Raw genomic sequence first — 12,725 nt, forward strand, 5'->3', positions numbered from 1 at the left:
TTCTTTGCTATCATGCATAGTTATAAAAGGTCAATTTCATTTCCTGTCTTCTATCAAGCAGTATAAATTAATTTTATTCTTAACCCCTGAGTTCACTATTTTTATTTTCTGTATGATAAAATTAGATGTTTTATACATAACAGAATGTTGTCACAGATTGGTTATCTTAAGAAAAAGTATGTGTGTAACTGTTTGAAATGTAAGCTGAATTAACTGCTTTATTCATGAAATGCTACTTACAATAATCGACAAAGTATGATTACTCAGACTTGGGTATGCAGCAGACATTGTCTTTAAAAATTTATGAAGGGGGCTCATCATTTTAAATGAAATAAATATATGATCGTATTTGTTGTCAATGACAAAATTTCAAGTTTCTGAACAAATATTAGAATTTTGGAAAACTTGTAACTGCCCCCATGAGTTTGACAACTTCCCAATACTTAAAAAGATTTTCTGAAAAGACTGGCAGTGATATTAAACAAATGTGATTTTTGATATTGTGTAATGAAACATTTGAAAGATCTGCAAAATTCAGTGAACCAGTATTTTCCAAATGATCCCCCAAGACATTACAAGGCCATACATGAGTTAAAAAAAAAACAAAAAACTATTCAGTCTGAAATAATCAATAGATTTTAATGTCACAGAATATGAAATGTTAATTGATATATCGTAGCTTCACAGTCTATATTGCAACTAACATTTTAGAAACTAAAAATTGTTGATTTTGGGTATAGGCCCAAAGAGCATTCCAATTATGTGACTGACGAGATCAAAAGTGTATGGACAACCTCTTTCACTAGAGATACCACATAGCTCCCTAAGTCTGTTTTAGCAGGAATGAGTCTGAATCTCTTACTGGCATCTTTAAAAGAGTTATGAGTTGATCCCTTTTAATAAAAGAACAGAGGGTCTTTTCATCTACAAGGTCAACATTCTATGAGGGAGAAGGCAACTCAGCTTTGGAATATGAGCAGAGGATGAGCAGGCACATAAAGTGGGAGAAAGAACTAAGTTGTTATGGGGATGCATGAGGAAAAAACTCTCTGTTTTCTCTGTATATAAGAATTTTCCTGAGCTATCTTCCTGGCATTGTCAGATAGAGCAAAGATTATGATAAACTAAATAACTGGTTCCACTTCTCCATCTTCTGTAATAGAATTATAAATTGACATGCTTGCCATGGCCTTGAGGTAAATTAAGTATATTCTTCACTCCTTGATTTGGGCTTTGATCATGTGATTGCTTATGGCCAGTTGGATATTATCAGACATTATGGGAGCAGAAGCATGCACAGTTGAGCGTAACAATTCATGTGATGCAAACACTGCCATGAGAAAATTAAATCCCAGATAGTTCACTGTTTCAAGAATAATAAGATATGTTCAGAACAGAGCTGGATCCAACCTGTAGCTCACCCTAAATCAGCTGAACCCCAGCCACCTCACACACGTATAAGTGATAAATACATGATTACTGCATTAAGCCAATGAGTACTGGGGTGTTTTCTTAGGTAGGATTATCATGAAAATAGCTAACGACCTTAAGCTATCCCATGTACACCTAATAGTCACATTCTGGGAGCTACCACTTGAGTAAACCCATTGTTTTTCTGTAAAGGCCTGGAAGACTTTGGTGACGGTGAAAGGTTTGGTAGTATTATTCCCTGGCTTAAAAACCTTTGACGGCGTCTTCTCAGGGCCTAAAAGGATCAAATCTGATCTACTTGTCCTGGATTTTAAGAACCCAAAAGCTTACTATCAATCTTTCCTTCCTTCATTCTTACCAAAAAATCTTATATTCTAGCCATTGAAGTCTATTCAATTTTTTCAGGTAGTACTAGTCACCCAGCTCTCCCCTGGGTGTCCATCCTTCGGACCACATGCCACATGCGACTCAGGATGTCTATGCATGCGGCCCAACACAAAATCGTAAATTTACTCAAAACCTTTTTTTTTTCTCATCAGTGTTCATTAGTGTTTGTGTATTTAATGTGTGGCCCAAGACAACTCTTCTTCCTGTGTGGCCCAGAGACGCCAAAAGGTTGGACAGCACATTGCTTTTGCACAGACAAGGTAAGATTAGTAAAATGAACTACGATGATTTACATCTTTGTTTACAAGACTGTTAATTTATCTAAGGCAGAGATCTTGTTATTTCTATTCCTTCAGCAGCTAGCACAGTATCTGAAACATGGCCTTTTTTGTTGGGGGTTGAGGGAAAGGAATGAGAATAAATGAAACTGAGAGCATGAAAGAAAAAAGATGTATCTAAGGTGCAGGTGCAGTCTACAGAGAAGTATCTTTAAGAAACATATATTAAAAGTGATCTCACTTTTACTTAGTAAAACTGTAAAAGTTTAAAAATATTAAATGTATTTATGATACTAAATTGAGTTTGTTTTATCTCCAAAAATTTGCCAAAAATAATACAAGAAATATAAAACTATGAATACCATAGTACTGTCATAACTTCATTAAACATATATAAGGTGGAAGGCCTGGTGGGTCAGTTGGATGGAGCATCATCCCATACACCAAAATGCTGCAGATTCCCTCCCCATGCGGGTGTGTATGGGGGGGCAGCCAATTGATGTTTCTCTGTCACACTGATATTTCTCTTTCTCTTTCTCTCTGTGTATCCTCAGGTGACAATTTTAATTAATAAGCAAACAAACAAACAAAAAACACATAGAAGGAAAAATTTCAAGGAAAATATAAATATTCAAAAATATTAATAGACAATGGTGATTTTCTTCTTGCCTTTTACACTTTATTGTTCAAAATTTTCTACAATGAATATGAAACTAGTATGTGAATGTATCTTTTATGTAGAAATATATGATCTTAACTTTATCAAATGACTAATTTTAAAAGACAATATTTGTATTATATGAGAAAGAAGTTCAGTAACTGATAAATGTAAAATAGTTTATCTTTCAAGTCCTGTGAGAAATCAGAAAAATCTCCTTAAAAGCACTAAGTATGTTACTATGTTACCCACAACAAAAAAAAAAGTAGTATGAAGCTTTAGATCTGAATTTTTTTAAAAAGGAGATATGAGTGAAGTGAGACATTTTTAGAAAATGATAGACCTGTAGGTAACTTCCAGCAGCAAAAATTACATAAGGGGCCGACATAATTCATTCTTGTCTAGTACTCTGTACTTTTTATTCTGTAAACATATAGCCCCTCTAGATCTCTCCTTGTGAACTCTTTAACTTCTCTTCTCTTATATATAATCCTATCATCTCAAGACCATAGTAATCCTTATATTATTGTCTCTTCGTCCATTCTGCCTTTTATTCCCCCAAGCCTACTTAGCAGGCCTCCCGCAAAGAGTCAGGTTCTTTTGCCAGATATTACTGTAGTTCTTCCTCTCTCATCCACACAAGAATTCCCTATATAATTTCTTTCTGTGTGCCACCGTCTGAGAGAAAAAGATTCCAAGGCTTTGAAAGAGGTGCTTCTTTATCAAAAAAAGAACCCAAATATTGTTCTCCTTTTGCCTATTCCTCCTCAGCACTGGCCCTTGCATAATCCTGCACGTACACTTCTAAGTAATGCCTTCTGAACACCATAATGATCTCTGGAAGGGAGTTAGGGAAAAACAGTAGGAGTCTTCTGGTTGCAGTGTTACCAAAGAAAACACTACCGGTTCTCATCACAAGAAAAAAAAAATTACAACTATATGAAGTGATAGATGTTAACTAAACTGATTGTGATAATCATTTCACAACATATACATATATCAAATCATTATGTTGTATACCTTTAACTAGTACAATGTTATATGTCAATTATATCTTTTTTAAAAAGTTACTATAAAAATACAAAAAGAGGAAGCAAGGAACTGAATTATCAGGACCATATCCTGAGGCGTCTGCTTTCCTGGTAAGGAAGGATCTAGAAAGCTGGCTGTTTACATGACTAGCAGTATCAGCAATGGTAAGAATGCCTCTATACCATTTTATGTAGAAATATAAGATCTTAAATTTATCAAATGGCTAATTTTAAAAGACAATATGTATTATATGAGAAAGTTCAGTAACTGATAATTCTATATCCTGAGAAAATCTTCATTCTCTGAATCTGATTCTTATTATGTCAAGTCACTTGAATGTGACTATTAGACTTAGATATCATGTACATCATATACATAAGAAAATGGCAACCCTGGTCATGTGGTTCAGTTGGTAAGAGTGTTGTCTCATATATTTAAACAACAACAACAAAAAAAATAGCCCTGGCTGACGTGGCTCAGTGGATTGAGTGCCAGCTTGTGAACCAAAGGGTCACAGGGTCGATTCCCAGTCAGGGCACATGCCTGGGTTGCAGGCCAGGCCCCCAGTAGGGAGCACGTGAGAGGCAACCACACACTGATGTTTCTCTACCTATCTTTCTCCCTCCCTTCCCCTCTCTCTAAAAATAAATAATCTTAAAAAAAAAAAAAAGGAATAATCTGAATTAAAAAAAAAAAAGAAAAACAAGAAGGTTGTGGGTTTGATCCAGGGTTGGGGTGCATATGAGAGGCAACAGATCAATATTTCTCTTTCTCTCTCAATAAAATCAATAAATATATCCTCTGGTGAGGATATTTAACAATCTAAAAAAAAAAAAAGAAAAGAAGAAAAGAAAAGAAAATGTCTGGATCCTTTGCTAAAGTCAATTAAATCTAGGGCCACACTTAAAATATCTCTTTGCTTTGGAGTTCCTTAGGGCTGCTACTTTTCAATTGATTGCTGGCTTTCAAATTATTAATACTTAACTTTTGGAGATGGCACTTCTTGCTTCTTTTAGTATAAATTTCAAAGCTTAACCCCACAGATCTACTTATCCACATTAATAGAGAAATGCAAGTCTGCAAATTTTTAACAGAGACGTGGAGGAAGTTCTTTAGTAAGTTTAGAATATACAAAATTAATTAACACTGCCAAGCACTACAAGTACAATGGGAAACCTTGAAAAGGCTTAAAGCAATTTTAAAATTCCAATCTAAGTAAATGCAGCAACTGATATTATTAAAAAAAATAAGAATGTTGTTTTAAAATTCTTTCTTAGAGCCCTTGTTTAACTAGATATATTATGAAAAAAGCACTACATCAAAGTCTTGGAAGTGTTGCACATTATATCCCAAATTTATCTGGCTATGAAAACCTTTGTGTATAACATCTTTTAAGAGGATAATTTGTGAGGGTTTTACATATTAGTAAACTTTATTTCAAATTATATTCTTCATATTATATTAGCTTAACTAGTGCTAAATCAATATTTATGCTTGGAATTATAGCAGAAATAAGTAACAAAAAAGATTTGTTACAGAAACTGTATAACTTGATAGACCATAATTATATCACATTCTTCAGTCTTAGTCTGAGAATCGCCTAGCCAAGATTATGTACCATAAATCTAATTATTCTTTCCACATGGTAGGAGAAACAGATACAGCTGACCCTTGAACAACATGGGGGTTAGGGACAGCAATCACCCACTCAGTCAAAAATCCATATATAACTTTTGACTCCTCCAAAACTTTATACATTTTTCCCTCCGCATCCATGAGGGATTGGTTCCTGGACCTCCTGCCCCATATCAATGGATGCTCAAGTCCCGTGTATAAAATGGCATTGAATAATGCATGCCATCAGTCCTCCACATGCATGGACTCCCAACCTGGTGAGATGGAGGACTGACTGAATATTTATTGATAAAAAAACAACTTATAAGTTGCCCCCCCACCCCATGCAGTTCAAATTCATGTTGTTCAAGGTTCATCTGTATTTTCAAAATCATTTCAAAATGAAATGATCAGGATTCAACCTATTTTAGATGGCAAGTATGTTTACAAGTCAAAAGCCTCCTAAATGATATGTAGCTGTCAGTCTTGCCCATCCCTAATCATTATTTTTCAGAATGCTACCAGTTATCTTCAAGACACATTGATGGTGATATTCCCTTCTTCAAAAACCTTTCTATAGCTCCCAAATACTTCAAAGAAGAAAATTCAAAAGTCTTAATTTTGCCCACCTGGTTCTAATCTACCTTTCCAAATTATTCTGCCACTCCCACACCTGCTCTAGCTATACAAGGTAGTGAATATTCATAGATTGCTGTTTCATGCTTCCTTGCCTCTGGAATTGTCTTCCCCCCTTTTTCTTCCTCCATTTGTTAAATTACTACACATCTTTCAACACCCAACTCAAATGACTTTTCACAGTAGCAATAATAAAACATTTTTTATAAATGCAGTTCACTCTGCATTTCAGAGAAGTCATTATTGTATATGAAATAGCATTTTTTAAGTCTATGAATACATGAAGATTATTAACTTTGATTAGTAGTCTATTTTCAGTCAATATCCTTAACACTATCTACTATCCCTTCTACATTCAATTCTTAGATTCAATTTCATAGATGCTTACAGAATACCAAATATGTCCTAAACATGGTCTTATTCTTGCCTGGGCCCAAAGTCTTTTCTACAGCTAAAAGCATATGCAAAAGGAAGTTAAGTGAAATTTTTCTCCTTGTTTCAAAATTGTGGCTAAAATCAAAAGCTGAGGATAATTGAGTAATTCTTCTCCTAGCTTCAAGAAGTCAACAGTAGTTGGTACCAGCCTCTTCTCTTAGGGCTTACTGAGAGACACTGGTTTATTGAACTAGCCCTATTGTCAATATTGTAATACCATCCCTCAATATGACTCTAAAAAGGCTGAAAAGAAAGAGGGGTTTATTGGACTTTGAGGGGAACAGAGAGTTTATGAAAAGAGGATATTCCACCCCCTTTTTTGGGGAAAAAGGCAGTTGTCATACTTGATCCCAGAGGATATGAATCAAAGTTTGAGGTCATTTAAAAGAGAGGCATATGGGTATTTCATTCCCTATTTGGTTTTTAATATAAGTACAGGCAAAAGATTTACTGATTTCCCCCATTATATGCAGAGGGGAAAAGAGAAATGGATAGCATGGTAAAGAAACATCAGGTAGAAGGGTAGGCAAGGCTAATGCCCACCTTGAGTCACTGGTTCCCAACAGGTATAAAAAAAATGTAACCTTTTCCCCCAATGTGCTTGTGGGCCCTAGAATTGGCCATGGGGGGTAGATTTGATTGGATAAAGTCTTGCCAAAAAAAAAAAGAAAAAAGAAAAAAAGAAAAAAGCAGAGTCACATGGTGTGAATGCCATCAGTCAAGTTTAGCCAGAAGATGTTACCAGATCTTGCAAGGGATGGCCAATGCCTATGGAAATGGGATAGGATTGAGCTCACTGTCAGCAGAGTAAATTGGAGCCACCATTTATCTTTATTTAGCCTGTTGACAATAAGCTGCAGATTACTGTTCAACAACAAAGACAGAGGACTGCCATCTCAACGCTAGGATATCGTGCAGAATTCTGCCTCCTCTATCACTCCTTCCAGCTTCAACAGCAGAGAAAGACAAAGCATAAGACAGGGAGATGGCAGAAGTGTGTGACCAAAACAACCCCAAGTGCCCACCCCAAAGTTTTCAGCCCCACATTAAGGTTTGTCCTGGGATAAAGTGATAAGAGCACTACATCAAGCCTGTGACTGAAATTATAATATGAAAAGAACTGTCTAATTTTTAAATACTATAATGAGACTAGAGAATTTGAATATTATGGAATAGTGACAAGGTGTTATTAAGGTAGGAAAGAAGAGTTTGGCATGGTAGAGTTAAAAGGTAGTTACTAGATAAAAAGTAAAACTGATATGTATTTTTATACTAGCAAAGTTGAGATCTTCAAAGGACTGGTTACACATAATAGTCTCTGAAATTAGTTTTCCTATATATAGGAATTCCAGCTCTCCATTTATTTTTTGTATAATTAATGAAATCCTGGTATGAGCTCTCTTATATTATGATACTTAAGTCTAGAAAGAGTCCATCCATTTGTTCATTACTATTTACTGCTCTGTCTGAAAAATATTAAGTGGATAACAGCCATCCTATATCTGGAAAGATACCACCAAAGTCACAGTATGAATGGACATATAAGCATTACTAATAATGGAAGATGTTGGAAGTAGCAATATGTATTTCAAGGAATAAAGTGAAAGAGACTTAGGAGAACAAAGCTCAGAAAGCAGAAATTATTTTGATAACTTAGTGCTTTCAACATTCACCTTTTAATGATCCAACCAAAGAAGAAACCACAAAGAGGCTTATCTGACAAAGGAAAAATGAATATATTGTAAATGGAGATTGTTCAACTGCATGATTCAAAGGAAGGAAAATGAAGGTTCTAAAGAAAGAGAGGAAGAGAAAAGCAAGTAAAGGCCAGTCAGGAAGGAGGACCTGAACTGGGGCTGCACACGGAGGATGGATAAGCATGGATGATAGACAGAGGAGAACAACTCCTGGATGGATGAAAGACAATAATGTAAATTGGCTGTGACACATTGCAATATTAATACATACCGAGACTGAATTGCGGGTAATGCTCATAAATCTAACTGCAATTAGTACAGGTTTCTGGATTAGGAAGGGCATGAAAAGGAAAGCAGAAGGTTAGAATGTACATGTCATTGCCCCATTAAAAGAGAAGGTTTAATCTTTCAATGGACTTATTCTGAGGCATCAGCAAAAAAAAAGCACAGCTGGTCTACCTGCTTTGAAAATTGAGGTGGGCGGGGTGGGGGTGGGGTGGAGGTGGTTAGGGGGTGGAGGGATCAAGCAAAAAGGAATAAGGACTCATGGACATGGACGACAGTGTGGTGACTGCGGGCAGAGGGGGGAGGAGAGTATAAGGGGAATAAATGGTAGTGGCAAAAGTACAATTAAAAAAAAAAAGAAAAGTAGCTTTTTAGTAAAAGGTCTCTTCCTTTCCTCCCTGGATGAACACTGCTAAATTGGGGCTCTCAGAACTGAGTTCCTGAATATTGATACCACAGAAAGAGTTTCACTTTTAAATGGGTTTCTTTTTTTCATATTCTGGGGAAAAGGTTTAGATAGTGTCCTGTGATGGGTTTTATTTAAAACCTTTATTGCCATAAAAGCCTATGCTTATATTTGTTTTTAGAAAAGACCCTTTGCTAATTTAATCAACAAACATTTGGTGAGCACTTGTTTTGTGCCAGGAAGATTCAACAGTGAATGAAGAACTAAGTTACTTTATTACTAATCTAAATATTAACTATGAATATATGGAGGAAGTATTGCTGGGACTCTGCTTCTCTTTAGAGATTTACTGGAGATCTGAGTGGAAGTTCATCATTACAATTTTGTTTTACAATCAAGGGGAAGGGTAGCAAATGGGCAGTAATTAAACTTTAACAGTAGTTTTCCAGTTACCCAGATCCTACTGATTACTGGTCATTGAGAACTGGAATTATCTATATATAGGTTACTGGTTACAAGGGAAAATATTAAACAGGAAAGTGGGCAAATGGAGAAAATAAATTTTTTAAAAACCTAACAGTAAACCTTAAAGAATCTTTATTTGATAATAGTAGACTCATAGATGGAATTCCATTTTCTAATGAATAATATCTTTGCAATTGATTAAACTAATCAACATTGGCAGGACCACCAAAAGGGACAGGGTTGAGGGTAGGACCAGATGGTGGAAGGAAGTAGAGAAGAGTTAAGATAGGTTAAGTTTTCATAGAAGGGACAGGAAAAGAAAACAGGGCATATCATTAAACCATCACCATTTTATTCAAATACCTGTACTTGATTTTTAAAATTCTGTAACTTTAACTGCACATATATTCTGTATATACAAATAAAGAGAGCTAAAAAATCACACATGAGGCATCCACAGTGCCCTGAGATTTGATGATTTTTTTTTCACTTGTTCCATGTGAAAAAGAATCAGAAAATAATCTTTCTCTCCACCATAAACACACACTTAAATCCCAGGAAGGCTCCCATTTTCCCATGATTCCATGTTGTGCATCTTACCATTGATCTACGAATCAGTGACAACCTGGTCTTTGCCTTATTCTCAGCAAATTCCAGGCTACTGATGTCTTTGAGACGAGCCTTATATTTATTCATTTGTTCCACAACAATTAGCTCCACACAGCTGAAACAGGAGGAAAGAGAGAAAACTGTTAAGAGCTGAAGTAAATCAAATAAACTGTAGTACCCATGGACCATTTTTCAGGTAAGTGTGTGGTACATGGTCGGAGAATGAAAGAAAAATCAACATCCCTTATTTTACGAGCTCAGAGATGTTTTAGAATGATGGTTTAGAACTTTGGCTTCGCTTCAGTACCCATCTGAGGAGCAGTTTAAGTCCTAAAGCCCAGGCCATACACCTGATTAAATCAGACTAGACTTTCCGGGGATAGGACACAAACACCAGTATTTTTTTTTTTTTTTAAAGCTCCTTTTGCAATCAAAATTAAGAACCACCACTCCAGAAGGAAAAGTAGAGGTTCACAAAAAAAAAAAAAAAAAAAGCCTGAGGTGAAATACAGGAATATTAAGTACTAAGAACAAAGAGATTCAGAGCCATAATTAGATTAAGGAAAGATACAAGTGTATGTAATCTGGTAAATTGGAATTTTAAAATATATTTAGAAACCACAGCATTCCACAAGAAAACCCAAATTTTAAAAATAAGTTTTCCCAAAACAAATGATGCTCAGCTGAACAAACCCTAAAGAATTTTTTTCATTTCCAGCATAAAAAACCTCAAGGTGTCCAGAAATCTTTTAAAAATAATCTGAGTTATAAAATCATTCACTATGTTTCATATCATGATAAAGTGACTACTCTGACTCAGAAGCTCTTGGGGTCTTCTAGAGGTGATAATGACTGGCCTTACGTGGTAGTCTTACTGATGTCCTGCACGCTTTGTAGTGGGTCAATGGTGTCAGGGCAGCGGAGAATGCAGGGTGCAAACACAATGGCCAAAGCATTAGCAGACATTCGATTAGTGTTTTCTTGCAGAGCAATCCTAAGAAACAAACAAACAAAAAACCCCAAGTGAAATAAGGATAAAAAGGGAAAATAGTAGGGGGATATGAAGAAGAGATGAGAGAAAGGAAGATGTATGACATCCAATGCATAGTACAAAGGATATTCGTAACAGTTGAAGGGAGGCACTGCAGGCTTTTCCCAAAGCTGTTCCTTTGCCTCTGGAAAATACACTTTCATTCTGTTCTTTCCTTGAAGCAAAGTAGGCCAGTAGATAGCTTATCAAGGGAAATCTATGACCTATGGCTCAAGGTCACCATCACTAGAAGAACATGTCTGAAGCATGCGGAGTGGAGACTTTAATGCATTTTCAGAGTCTTATTTATCCAAAAAGAAACATGGTGTTCTTCCCACTACTGCTGATATTTACACTCAGAGAAGAGAGACTACTGAAGTCCCTTTGGTGAGTCAATTCCTAAGCACCACCTGTACCTACCTTCTATGAATTAGGTTATGTCTACAGATATACAAACTTCAGGATTCAAATAATAGGTTTAGGTTTCACAGTGCCACCCTGAGGGAGCTCTTCATTTACTTAGAAGAATCCAAGCGAAACTTAAACATTCCCTTGCTTCTTGAAATTACCTCACTAAATGAAAGATGAGGCGTTCCAGTGTATTCAGATGAGTTCGGGAGAGCTGGTCAATCACAGAGTATACACCACGGATTGTCTCTTTCCTCTCCTGAAGACCTAAAAACAGTAATAGCAGCAAGTAAGACTGGCTATCCTTCTTATATTCTACATGTTCCTATTGGACAGACACTAGGTAGCATGGGAGACTGGTTCCACAGTTTTGGGAGATACAACTGTACCTGTGTGGCAGGTAGCTCACAGTTACTACTAATCTTTCATTGCCTGAGTTCTATGCTCACTAAGGAGTCTCCTGCATTTTAATCTATATTCCAGTAATCCTGGATTACAGCAAGGGGAAAGAGATACTCTAGTTTTTCAAGCATTTGGTGGCATTTGGTGATCCCCCATTAAAATTAATCAACTGCTATATAATTTATTAATCAGTCTTATGGGACTCTGAGAAGCATGCCTCAAGGCCTATATTCTTCTAGGCCTTCATCCATAGACTACGCACCTACAGCACTGAAAAAATAAACCCTACTACCTGTTAGGCCTGGCATAAAATAGACAGCCAGCTCTACAAAGAATTCTTGCCTAGATTCACAATTTAAATGATAAGCCAACCCTTAAATATCCCATTTAATAAGTAACTAAGTAAGTGACTTACTCAGAAAACTTTTTAGGATACTGACATTTTAATGAGTCTCTAAAAAAGTCAATGTTTACTGATAGTTTTATATTAATTATCAGAAGTTTACTTTTTGATCTATATTGACTAAACCACTAGAGGATGGCTAAATAATTGATAATGAAGATGGCATTCCTGTCCCAAGTGTAGGCCTTCCCTCAAATCCAGGAAGCCATACTTACCCATAGCTCGAAGAAATTCCTCATAGAGCTCAAAGGTCATGAGTGGATTGGGCAAATCACGAAGCCATTGTTTGAATACACTTGCAATGACATGTATGTTATAGTCATCTAGGTTTACACTCTCAGCATCTATTTATAAACAAGGGTTAGATAACAAAGACAAAATATGCGAACAGATTCTAATGATTCACTTTAGAAACTATCATCACTAAAGGAAGGCTTCATGTTCTTAATCAGACTGACTAATTTAGGATCTTCTATAATCTAATCCCATGGTTTAGAACAGTGCTTCTAAATGTTTCAGTGCAGTAAAGGAACAGTTTTTGGTTTTTTT

The 12,725-nt window shown here is 35.9% G+C and overlaps 1 protein-coding gene across 9 annotated transcripts in view; it reads right to left on the reverse strand.

The window, feature by feature from the left end:
• Positions 1–12,725, reverse strand: part of MYO9A (myosin IXA) — a 290,265-nt gene that overhangs the window by 18,494 nt on the left and 259,046 nt on the right. For all 9 annotated transcript variants that reach the window (XM_054562050.1, XM_054562278.1, XM_054561989.1 and 6 more), the window contains 4 exons: positions 12,392–12,520; positions 11,533–11,638; positions 10,796–10,927; positions 9,925–10,048 (listed from right to left, as the gene is read on the reverse strand). In XM_054562050.1, the coding sequence (XP_054418025.1) occupies positions 9,925–10,048; positions 10,796–10,927; positions 11,533–11,638; positions 12,392–12,520 (491 nt within the window). The remainder of the gene's footprint in view (positions 1–9,924; positions 10,049–10,795; positions 10,928–11,532; positions 11,639–12,391; positions 12,521–12,725) is intronic.

This window comes from Pteronotus mesoamericanus, unplaced genomic scaffold, assembly GCF_021234165.1.
Source record: "Pteronotus mesoamericanus isolate MK-2021 breed Mesoamerican mustached bat unplaced genomic scaffold, CSHL_Meso_final contig_100, whole genome shotgun sequence".
NCBI classification, from domain to species: Eukaryota; Metazoa; Chordata; class Mammalia; order Chiroptera; family Mormoopidae; genus Pteronotus; species Pteronotus mesoamericanus.